This window comes from Amphiura filiformis, chromosome 1 (genome assembly GCF_039555335.1).
Source record: "Amphiura filiformis chromosome 1, Afil_fr2py, whole genome shotgun sequence".
Classification (NCBI taxonomy): Eukaryota; Metazoa; Echinodermata; class Ophiuroidea; order Amphilepidida; family Amphiuridae; genus Amphiura; species Amphiura filiformis.
In genome coordinates this window covers 20,827,797-20,840,242 of record NC_092628.1, presented here as the reverse complement: position 1 = coordinate 20,840,242, position 12,446 = coordinate 20,827,797, and the positions used below count along the sequence as shown (strand labels likewise).

Below are 12,446 nucleotides of genomic sequence, written 5' to 3'. Positions count from 1 at the left end.
TGATCCGCAATTATATTTAATATAGTATTATAGGCCTACAAGTATGATTTGCTTTGCTTTATTGATTCATTCAGAAATAGTATGGCTATATGCTTCAGCAAATGTATCACATTTGAGGTCCAGGGTAGACTCCTATATACGCGATGCTCATGTAAAATACTATGTTAGGCCTATACATAATAAAACACGAAGTGGACCGCGGCTAATGTCTTGAAAAATACTACAGTAGGAGTGATATCATAATTACTTCAAATCCTTATATGTAGACCTATTGGCAAACAATGTAGACAACTTACTTGTGTAGATTCTTATATCCGCCATACAGAGCGCACACTTTGCCTATGCTGCTGAACTGCCCGTAGCGAAATGGTAGAGCAAAGCGTGTTCACTGAGTATAATCAAATGAGCGCCCAAACCAATTTGGGCGCTGCAATAGGTTTTTATTGTAGGTGAACCTCTGTTTTGTGTGCATGCGACAACTCACGCACACCCTTGGGATGGGACTAGTACAAAAGGTACCTCTCATACGTATAGGCGCTTTTACGTGACTTTCGTTTCATCACTTATAGACAGTAGCCTGCCTATTATAGCGTTAATACGCTGGTCAGGTCAGTTACCGATTTAATGGCGGAAGCCCTTTATCTCGAACAAAAGGTACCTCTCGATGAATAGCGTGTCGGGAACTCCAATTGGCACAAAGGAACAATAAGCGTTACATAATCTATTTCTTCTCCTTCCTATATAAACTCCTTGATTAGTCCCACTTCAACACAAAAGACTCTACCTTAAGAGCTTCGTTTGAGTAAACATGAATGAACTCGCGATACCACTCAACATGGATTATGTCGGGACCCAGCGTTAATCTCCTTATCATATTATTTTGAAACTAGCTAGGCCCTATACGTTTCAATTAATATTCTTACGATAGTTATAGGCCTATATATATATAATATTATTTAATAAAGGCTCGTCAGCTTTGTCAATTCCATATTCCAATTTACTTCGCAAAGCCTAATGAAATACATATTCTTTATTTCTTTCCCCTCCTTCTGAATCTCTCTCCCCCTTCCCCTCCTGCTTCCCCTTCCCTACATTCTCCTTATTTTCCCCTCCTTCTCCCCTCTATCTGTACTCGCTCTCTCAAACTTGACCCTCCTATAATTACCCACTCGCACACCTGTTTCCCCCTCCCCAGTGATTTTGTCAGGGTTTTTCTGTTATGAGGGCGTGGGCCGATTCTCAAAGGGAAACGTTTTTACAAAAATGGGCTAATGGCAGAAAAAGGCCTAAAAGCGTAAAATATCACGGCGGCCAGCATCCAAAAGGGAAGGGTCAAGAAGGAAGAGAAGATGTCCCACGGGGAGCCCCCCCCCCCCCTTGGCTACCAGCAAAGCACCTCCCTGTCCACTTCCAATGCCCTCCCTCTCCTCCTCCCTACCCCCCTCTCTCTCTCTCTCTTACCAGGCACAACCTATGACATGTTATATAAATGTTATGCACCTGCTTTACTCTTCCAGAAGTATCGTACACTGCTGGCTCAAGTAAAACCAGACCATTTTACGGGAACTTAATCCCCTTGGCGTTGAAGTCAAGCCAAAAACTTGGTTCCGCAAGCTGATTTGGTGTACGTCATGAGCACACACAAAATTATATATCAAGTGTGACGGTTGGAACAAAATTTATTTTGATTTAATTCAATCAGTAATTTTCAGCAACATGTAGCATGTTTTTTACCCAAACCAAATTAAATTTCCAATAATTGGTCTTTTAACTAGATAATACATAAGTGGTAATTATGTAGTCTGTGAGGAAATAGGCAAACTATTGTTCTAAAGTATGACGTATTTCATCATAATTTACGGCACACTATAGATTCTCGCGTTAACTTTAACTTCAAGCGGCTTTAATGGCATAGTGGTTTTGAATACATAATCCTCTATAATCCTCTAGACGTTAAAGTTAAAGTTAAAGTAACTTCATTCCGCAAGGTCTCTATTGTTTAAAATTGCCAAACAGGTTGCAGTAGTGTTCATGAGGCTAATTCTGAAAAAATAAGTGAAGTTTTGATTTTTGATCATTTTAGTGGAAAAAATACCCCACGCCAAATGTAATCACTTTTGAATAAGGTTTAGAGGGTGCTACAAGTCTTTGTAACCGATTCAGTCAGGGTGCACCATTATGAACTTTATAAAGAAATTGACCCCAGAGATGGATTTTAGTTTTATATTGAGCTGCAGTAAGGTATCAAGAACCCTTTAAAGTCTCATTTAAATGTGTTTGGTATTCCTTTTCGGTACATCAGAACACATTTTCCCCGTTGCCAAGATAGAATTGCGATTTTTAATTTCTTGTATTTCACACATGGGGTCTGGGGGAAACAAAGCCGACGATGGAGTCTGAAGACACCTTTCGATAATTGTTTTGATTTGATTTGTTCGGGTTCTGACAACTCTGGATAACCCAAGAAAGCCTCTATTGAAGCTTATTTCCATTGGGGTCCATTTGAACACCGGGACGGGAACGGTCAGGGATTAACACCCTACTCTTTTCAAAACTGGCTGCGAAATACATGTACAGGTATGGCTCTCTGCACACGGTACCAACGGCTTAACGTCCCCTCCGAAGGACGGAGTACTTTCACGATTCATGTACCCAATTCTAAATGAACCATGGGGAGAACGGAAGTCTGAATTTAATCTACAGAAGTTGCCAATTAATTTCAGACTTTTTTTTCCAAGTCAATATCCCAGCAAATCGCCACCGCCGGGAATTGAACCCGGGACCTCATGCACTAAAGGCAAGTACCCTATTAACCATTGCGCCACGCTCTCCCTGCATACTTTAAAAGGTCATACATTTTCATTTTAGGGAACTTGGAACACAACTGGACTATGGCCGAAAGAAAATAAAACATTTGGTCAAATTTGACCCACACTATTGTATAGTAATAAAAACCCATTGAGGACACCCTGGGTTGGAAAAAAAGCACCATAGCCATGATAGCATCGTTCTTGTGTCATAGAAAACAAGTATCTTGTCGCCGAGTCAGGAAGGCATACACTTGTGTCATCCTCATAGTCATACCATTATTATTTACAAAATGGCGTGAGGCTGCGGATGCCCCGGGGGGGGGGGGGGCACTTCAATTTGAAATGGATATAGGTGTAGGGCTGGCGCTTTCGCACTAAGGGGCATTCGGTGAGAGCAACATGTAAAAAATATGGGGTCATTGGGTGAGAGCATGATTTTTGGCATTCGGTGAGAGCAAATGTAACAAATATGGGGTCATTGGGTGAGTATGACCTTTTTTTTTTTTTAATGGAATAGTGGGTGAGAACCAAAACAGTGCCACAAAAACCTCGAAAATCGCATTTCTAGTTCTAAATAGCTTCAAAATTCTTTATTTTTTCAAAATAAGTAACAAAATCAGTGATAAATGAAAGTTGCTGTCAAATTGAACTTGTAAGGGTCTTTGGGTGACAGATCAAATGGAAAAATAGGGGGTCTTCGGATGACAGAGCGCGGAGCGAGCATGTGTTCGTAAAAAAATGTGGGGTCTTTGGGTGACAGCGATGCTGAAAAAGGGGTCTTAACAGCCCTACATACGCGTCACCTCCAAAGTTGAGTGCCCCCAGGGCGGATGCATTACCCTCAACGTGAAGGCTATTATTATATCGCCTAATAATAATACAGCTCAAGGTTTTACGATTCAAGTTATTAAATATGGAACCATGATGGTACGTTTCTATAGTTCTTTCATCATTTGTCCCTAGTTCAATAGGGGCGTCACTGCATGATGCGCTCAAGAAGTATAATAAATGTATTATTATATTATTAAATTTTAATTTCAACAATGTTCTTATTATTATTAAATTTCAATTTCAATCTTTTTATTATTATTATGAAACTCTACAAATAGATGGAGTGAAGATTTATCGTTATCTTTAGTTTGTTCTAAGTTATAAATTAAGCCCGATTAGCCGTTAACGTTCATACTAAAGGGAGTCTCCGGCAATCACAACATTACGCCTTATATGAGAGAAAAATAATTATCAAGTACGAATCATGTGGTTTTATTTAAAACAAAATTATAGTGACCATAAAAACGAATAAAAACATCCATCTCTCAACAGGCGATATTCAAAATTCCCGGGCGCGGGAATTTTGAATATCGCGTGTTGAGAGCCGGCTGTTTTTATTCGTTTTTGTGATCAATATGAGTTTGTTTTAAATAAAACCATGTGATTCATGCTTGACAACTATTTGTCCGATGATAATAAATAACCTAAGGCATAATGTTATGACTGCCGGAGACTCCCTTTAAGGGGACAATGTTGAAGAATGGAGGTTGACGCTGAGCTGAGTCAGATTTTCATTATCTAAATCAATAAATTATTGAAAAATAACACTTTGATGTTTTTCAAAAGTTCTTTCTATAAATCATATAGGCCTACTTTGAAAACTTGCTTGATTTATTGTTGTACGTTAATGAGTTATACGTTTTACAAAAGTGTTATTGTTTCAGCCCTCTTTACAACATAACTCAAGAACCACAGGACCTACAAAAGTATATCTGTGATATTTGACCGAATCGCAACAGTTTAAAATAGACAATAGTGGCTAACCTTAAGGTGACACTGAAGAATGGAGGTTGGTGTTGAGTCAGCGTCACCTTAATTTCACGCCTGTATACACATCAGGTATGCTAAAACTCAATTCAAATGTCATTGCCACTGGGCCATAACCACTATTTTGTAGCGTTTTGAATAACGAGACCTTTCTATTTTACTTTTTGACCTTCATTCTTTTGACAATAAATGCTATTGCACGGGCCAATAGTCAGATTGAACAACAACTACATAGCAAAAGCAGTGTAACAACTACTACGTAAATAGTTCACAATACGTGCGGTCTCACCATGTACAAAGTTGAATAGAACTTTGAATTGTTTTAATGATAAAATATCAAGACTATTCAAGAACCGGTGAGACATTACAATGTATGTTTGTATTCGTCAAACGTGTTTTCATACAATTATGATGGTCATAATGTGAAGTTTAAATAGATAATCTAAGACTTTATACGTTCATTAATAGTGGACTAAGTAGTTGTGGTTGAAGTAGTCACGGACATTGAATCGCCATGGAACCATTTCAGAGTTGCATCTCCGCTGGCGTGGTATTTTGTCTACTCGGTGTCTTCTGGATTTTACAGAATTCTTTCAACACCGCAAGACAATTCTATGACAATCGTGGAATAGTCTGGACACCGCCAAGACTTGTCAGGACCTTTAATAAACTTCCCGTGGAAGGTGTTGTGATTATACTTTTTACATTATGTGCATTTTGCACCGAGCAGGTGTATCCAAATTGGAAATGGAAAATGTTTAATGAAGATTCAGAACTAGTGAACCAATCGGAATGGTTGCATTGCACTATCTATGTCGCCTTCTTGATCTATGGAATCTGTAAAGCACTCGCAACTAAATCAATCCAAGGAGTTTGGTATTATGTTCCACTGTACAGATGCTTCGCCTTTGCAATTGAAGCATTGCTGTTAATATTCCAGTTGGTAGATTCTGAAGATGATCGAACTTATTTGGATTATAGATTGCATCTTTTACATGTATTGACTGTGGTTCCTGTTGTACTAACTGGTATGATGGAAGGATGGTGGGATGATCCTCTTTTAGTTCGATTGAGATGTTTTTCGACCTTTCTACAGGTAAGAACATTATCAATATAAAGAACAGAGCAAATGTTCTTCGTGGATGATAATTTAAGGTGGCACTACACTCCGTGATAAATTTGTGACTATTTTTGCATTTTTCTCAAAAAATAATAACACACTGGTAACAAAAGTTATGTATATTATAGCGGCAAGGAATCCAGTCACTACACTGGAATTTCAGTGACTCAAGACAAGCGGTACGTTATTTATGATAAGTAAAGAGGTACCGCTAGAATGTACCTCATTTCACCGAAGTAATTGGATTCCTTGGCCCTATAATATACATAACTTTTGTTACCAGTGTGTAGTTATTTTTTGAGAAAAATGCAACATTAGTCACAAAATTTATCAGGGATGTAGTACCACCTTTAAAGTGTCCAAATTATTTTAATGTAAATACGATCTCATGATCAGTATAAAATTTCAATAAAGTTTAAACCGATGATGAAAGAAGTCCGTTAATGACCGTTACTTTGTGGACCTTCGGGTTTCAAGTCAGGTGTTCTTCCATTATAAGATAGATAGAAATCTTTCTTAACGCCCACTTTTCTGTACTTTTCTCTACAGGGCACCTGGTTATTTCAAATGGCATTTACCTTATACCAACCCGAGACTGCACCAAAACAGCCAGTGGCGTCAGAAACTTCCGACTTCGTTGTTGTCCAGTACACATTTGATGTCAACAACAATAATTATTCAACTCCAGGCGTCACCAGGGATGGTGATAACCAAGGGATGGCAAATTTTTACTCCATGGTATTTGCTTGGCATTGTATAGTTTCAGTGATAGTGATAACATTTTGCCATGCCATGATGAGGGCCGTTGCCGTGTGTATTTACAGGAGAGTGTTACATCAGAAAGTAACGAAAGGCGAGGATATTGGTATGCTTAGTCCAATAGCCAATGAAGTTTAAGCACAATTGTAGATGTACATTAAGGGATCTAAAATGAGCGTTTATTGCGTTTCGACAGTATTTTTGTGGGACATGAGAGCACCTCAGACCTATCGAATTGCATTCTGAATACGAAGCATGACTTTCTGATATCAAATAATTTACACTTTTGAAAATCACAATATAATACAAATTTTATGACAAATTATAAAAATTTGATATTTTTCAAATTTTTGATATATAACAGTCCTCGAAGTAAATTATTTAAATCTAATGACATATTCTTAAAGTGTATGTAGCAGGGAAGAAAAGCCGACGGTCAATTGAAAATGTTGACCTTTCATATTGAAGATATGGATTTTTTTCCCAAAAAGACCTAATTTTTTTTGGTGTTTTGGGAAAAAAAATCCATATCTTCAATACGAAAGGTCAAAATTTTCAATTGATCGTCGGCTTTTCATCCCACCTACATACACTTTAAGTATAAATCATCAGATTTATAAAGTTTACTTCAAGTACTGTTAAATATCAAAAATATCAATTTTAATGATTTGCCATAAAATGTGTATTAAATTGCGAATTTCAAAAATCAAAATTATTTGATATCAGAATGACATTCTTCGTATTATGCAATTCGATATGTCTGTTTTGCTCTAATGTCCCACAATAAATACTGTCCAAACGTTCATACCCCAGCCCTTAATGTCGCACTATCACAATACTATCTGAAATATATCTGTTACGGTACCGAGAGCTTAGAATAATTCCGAGAACAATTATAGCTATTTCCCTAATTGAGGTTTTAATAGAAATTACGAATTCAAACGATTGAAGAAAAAAACTTGGAAGGCTGTCAAAAAGCTCCATAACAAACACTCGACAATCTTTCCTTTTGACATAAATAAAGATCAATTTTGAAACAGGTTAATTAGGTTTGGTAATTGAAGACAATAAAGAGTTTAATTCGTCAAAACCAAGATAAAAGCTTTTCATGCTTTTTGTAACAGTTTAGTCAATAAACCAATAAACCACTATCAAAGCGGCATGTGTTGTTGTGATGACCCAATAGCTGATCTTAGCGTGGTTTTGACGAAATTGTTAGCAAGTTCAAAAGTCATTCTGATCATTCGCTGGTGTTCTCTGTAACTAATGCAAAGTAAATCATTACTCCCATAGAAATATCTCACAGAAGGAAGAGTCTTAAAGAGCAGAGGGTATCAATCCACAACCTTTGTTTTAGCGTGATTTTCAACTTTTTTTGACAGATATGCAGCAAATGAAATTATTGGAAAATCAACAAAAGAATCAACAATGGAATCTGTAGAGTAATGGTTTTGTAATTTTTCCATTTACCTTGCATGGAAAGCAACTATCAGTGACTATTGCTTATGCGTTGTAAAATATTAAAAACACTGAATCAAGTTGATCTAACTTGTTTGTTACTAATTTCAAGAATCATGATCGTAGTGTTGGTTGCATTTTCAAAACAATAAATTACCTCGAATTCAACTATTATGTCCTTGCAGTATGTAACATAGACTTGCAGTCATCTCTTCAAGCAGCTTCTATGTATATATTCATATTTATATATTATTTTGTTGATATAATGATTCATCAATAAGTGGAAGTAGTTTTAAGCAAAACCCGTTCTATTTTGTACTAGATAGATGGTCGTGAATAACAAAAAGTAATTAGGCTTGTTTGAAAAAACAAAAATTCCATTTGCTTCGATCGAAAGATATCAAAATTTAATAAAAGTAGCCATAAAAGGATCACATTAAGTTGTTTTCGTGAAAATATTTACATTCCTATTTTTATTGTTGTGAAGAGACCATTTTATATCACATTTATATTGTATGATGTGGGTCTGATCCTCGGGTCTGACCTCGGTTTTATATGAAATAAATGAAGCAGAATAAGAAAAGATGTTATTCATTCTTTTGATTGTACTCGTAATCATCCAGTCTTACGTTTTTGTAATATTTTATTAAGCCAAGCTTCAACATCGCTTTTCGCATTGATGTCAGAAATGGTAAGAGCACGATTTGGGTGGTTGATGTTTGATCTGATGTACGTATGATAAGAACCATTATCCTTGGCGTCTTCAAAAAAAGGTCAATAATTGAGATGACATAGAATTATGACAATTGCTCTAAGTATCAAGAATGATTTGTCATTGTATGTCAATCGCTAATGTTCACTATGTCGATGGGGAGGGTATTTCGTATACCATGATGAGTACCATAATTTCCCTGGACGAGCCCCCACAACCATAATCTGAATCAGATACACTATCCAGTTTTATATAACTCATTCAAAGATTGTTATCATTTGATTGGTCAATTACTATTGAATGTTTTTGCTATTTATCAGTCCCAGAACAACGCCAAATATGGATTAAAAGACCTTTGACCTTGGATGTACAACAGCATGTTATGATCTAATGGGAAACTGTGCACATCAACAAACACCATTTCTATCAAAAGGCAACGTCTGATATAATTTGAAACCACATAAATTACTAGAGTTGGTTCTTCTCTTGGATTTGGACCAAGCTTTAGAATATCGAATGTTGCGTTTTGAAATAAAACAAACCAGAAATTTATCACCCATTGTAAAAGATATGGCACATGTACCGAATACATGTACATACATTGGCTGACCTTGTGGATTTCCTGGCTCAGCCATGCTAACCACATAAGGAGATTATACGATTAACCTAGTGCAGCTATTGTCATAGCAGGGTATTATTATGTAATACTCCTGATCCATATTTGGCGTTCTCTTGGACTGTTTATAGAAACAGACTATTGCACTCCTTGTCTAGGTCCCAGCCGGTTTGTGTTCCTCCGTCACTAAACAAACCGTCTGGCGACAACCCCGAAATAACGATCCGCTGATTGGTTAATGCATTTCCAATTATTTCCAAATAAAACTGTTTTCAATTGGCTATAGGACGTGACTTGTGTAAGTGACACTAAACAGCGTAGGCCCCTCACTGTTTGTAGATACCGCAAACGCAAAATATACGCTAGCTCATTGGCCACTGAGGCGCCAATCGTCTGATATCGCCTTTCATGTCAGCGACTCACAGCGCGTATTCCCGCGCGTACTCTCGTACGTTGTGTGGATTTATGTAACCGCATAGCTGTCACTCAACCGTTGCATGCTTTGAAGCCCGGCACTGATTGACAGCAATTCTCAACCAGAAGATTTTCTTCTGATGATGATTGGCCAATCAGAAAAGACGTACTATGAGGTTGTCGCCAGACGGTTTGTTTAGTGACGAAGGAGCACAAACCGGCTGGGGTTTGTTTAGTGACGAAGGAGCACAAACCGGCTGGGACCGAGACTATTGCACTCCGCGCCAGTGCAATAGTCCATTTTTACATTGAACGGCGGCAGCTACCATGGCAACGCTGACAGACGCGGGTGTATATCGCGAACGGTGACCAACTCGAATCACCAATTATAGGTGATGGTGTCGCTTCTAAAATAAATACAGTTTGTAATAATTTTGTAATTTATTTAGTTTTCTTGGTGATTTATAAAATTAAGTGGAAGATAAAGAATTTTATATGAGTATAAAACAAATATTGAATGTTTTTATTCGTTCAATGGAAAGAATATTTTCATGAGGTGAAATATGGACTGTTCCTCGTTGAATGGAAATGTTCATATTTCAATGAAATTACCATTGTACTCATAACACGGTTGTTTGATGTGATCATTTATTTATTTTTCTAACAAAACATTATAATGTTTAATTCTAGACCTGAATAATACCAACAGCTATCACACTGATTATCTGTATATACATATCATATTTTATAGCAATTTTCAACATAAATTTTCATTACTATATCAAATTATTAATCTTTTTCTGTTTTTTTGTGCTAATTTTTATTCTATAAACTGTATATTTGTGGGCAAATTGAGGGCGCTATTTACATATATTTTAAATTTAAATTAAGCCAAATTAAATGAGTTATACCTTACATTTCATGATAAAACGTTTTTTAAAAATTCCCTTGTCATTTATTTGTCCTTTTGCTGATGTTCTAATACTATTATGCAAGTGTTTACCCCTTGTAAAGATGCAAACAAGATTTAAGATAAATAGCGCCATCATTGTTCAACTTTTCTTAAAAATGACTCCGTTTTAAGTGTGGTTTTACATGCCATCAAATTCAATCTTGAGAATAATTTAGGACGCGCATCGATATTGGGCTATTTCATTTGAAATCCTGTGAAAGATTTAGCTAGTCTTCCACAGAGGGAGTATCATGGGTTTCAAAATAGAATCGCCGACAATTGGGGTAACTTTCAATTTGAAAAACTCACTCCTCCAGTTGTGGAAAATATCGGAAAAGCCATACAGGGAGAGCATGGGTTTCAGATTAATTAGCCCTAGCCAATTACATTTGAAACAAAAATAACCTCTATGGAAGACTGTTAAATCTTCGACAGGTATCAGTGTAGATTTTAAATAGATTAGACCATTATGTTATAGGTATATCTGGCCGTAGATATAAAGATATAGATATAAAGAGCGCGTAGAATTTATGAAAAGTGTTCCCCCCCCCCCCGGGTTTTCCCCTTATCGATCCCGTACGCGTATTTATTTTCTGCAGCCATAATGGGCCGCAATATGCGCTAACCCTATAACCCTAAACCCTAACCCTAAAGGTTAGGGTATTACGGCCCATTATGGTTGCAGAAAGAAATTAAGCATCCCGTTATACTATAATGACCATTACCATTGGTCGACTTTCATGATACACATCCGCCCAGAACCCATTTGGGTAAATGAACATCCACATTACACAGATAATGACACGAGATTTGCTCTTACTAACTTACTATAGCCTTCTAGTTAGCGCATGGCTCCAAACATGGTTGGTAATCATGGTAATGTGAAGATACGGGCAGTCACTTGGCTGTTTTTGAGATAACAATTTTAATGGTACAATTTAATCTTAATTGTCGGACATTTAAAAATGTCATAAAGTTTTGTGATTTATGTTTTAATGGACCCTTGGTTGCTTTTTTCGGGTGGTTTTCCCGAACCACGACAGCTTTCCATATCCTCCTGTCCTGCATCGCTGATGATGCTTCCAGTCCTGTGTCTTGCTTGAGTACATCTACATCTGACATAATTATGTAAGGAGGGGTCTACCAGGGTTTCTTGTTACATGTTTGGGTGGCCAGTTTTATCAGGTTGGCGACAGGTTCACACTTGCTCCTGAAGCAGCCTGCCCAGCAAAGCGTGTTCTCCTTTCTCTGATCTTTTCTGAGAGTCTTGGAAGGTCTTCATACAGCTCTTTGTTGCTTATGTGCTGCTTCCAATGGATGTTGTACACTGTCCTAAGCATTCTCTTTAGATAGTTTGGGAGTTACGGGCCAGGCTTCACATCCATATGTTAGCATGGACTCCATTGTTGTACTCGAGACCCGCTGTTTGAATTTCTTTGGTAGAGCAGACTTCCAGATCTTGCTTAGGCTGTTACATGCTCCCCAAGCAGCTGCCTTACGTGTTTTGACATCATGCTCTGTGCTAGTCATCCACGCTCCGAGATATTTGAAGTCTTTCACTTCATCTAGCTTTGTGTCATTATTTGTGCTGATGTTAACCTGCTGATCTTGGTTAAAAGACATGAACTTTGTCTTGGTGGCATTCATCTTGAAGCCGACTCTCCCGACTGATGTTTCGACCCTTTGCAGCAGTTCCTGAGCTTGTTCAATTTCTTCTGACAGGAGGGCGATGTCATCCGCGAAGTCCACTTCTGGCCCAACTCGTCTGCTCTTTCTCCTTACAAGGT

The 12,446-nt window shown here is 37.5% G+C and overlaps 2 protein-coding genes across 2 annotated transcripts; one reads left to right on the top strand and one right to left on the bottom strand.

Moving 5' to 3' along the window:
- Nucleotides 1-4,880: 4,880 nt before the first annotated feature.
- On the top strand, nt 4,881-6,698 carry LOC140165744 (transmembrane protein 45B-like). The gene is made up of 2 exons (XM_072189065.1): nt 4,881-5,724; nt 6,298-6,698. The coding sequence occupies exons 1-2, from the start codon at nt 5,143-5,145 to the stop codon at nt 6,643-6,645; spliced, it is 930 nt and encodes a 309-aa protein (XP_072045166.1). The 5' UTR covers nt 4,881-5,142; the 3' UTR covers nt 6,646-6,698.
- A 5,293-nt stretch (nt 6,699-11,991) lies between these two features.
- LOC140157012 (uncharacterized) lies at nt 11,992-12,306 on the bottom strand. The gene has a single exon (XM_072180071.1). The coding sequence runs from the start codon at nt 12,304-12,306 to the stop codon at nt 11,992-11,994; it is 315 nt and encodes a 104-aa protein (XP_072036172.1).
- Nucleotides 12,307-12,446: the final 140 nt, after the last annotated feature.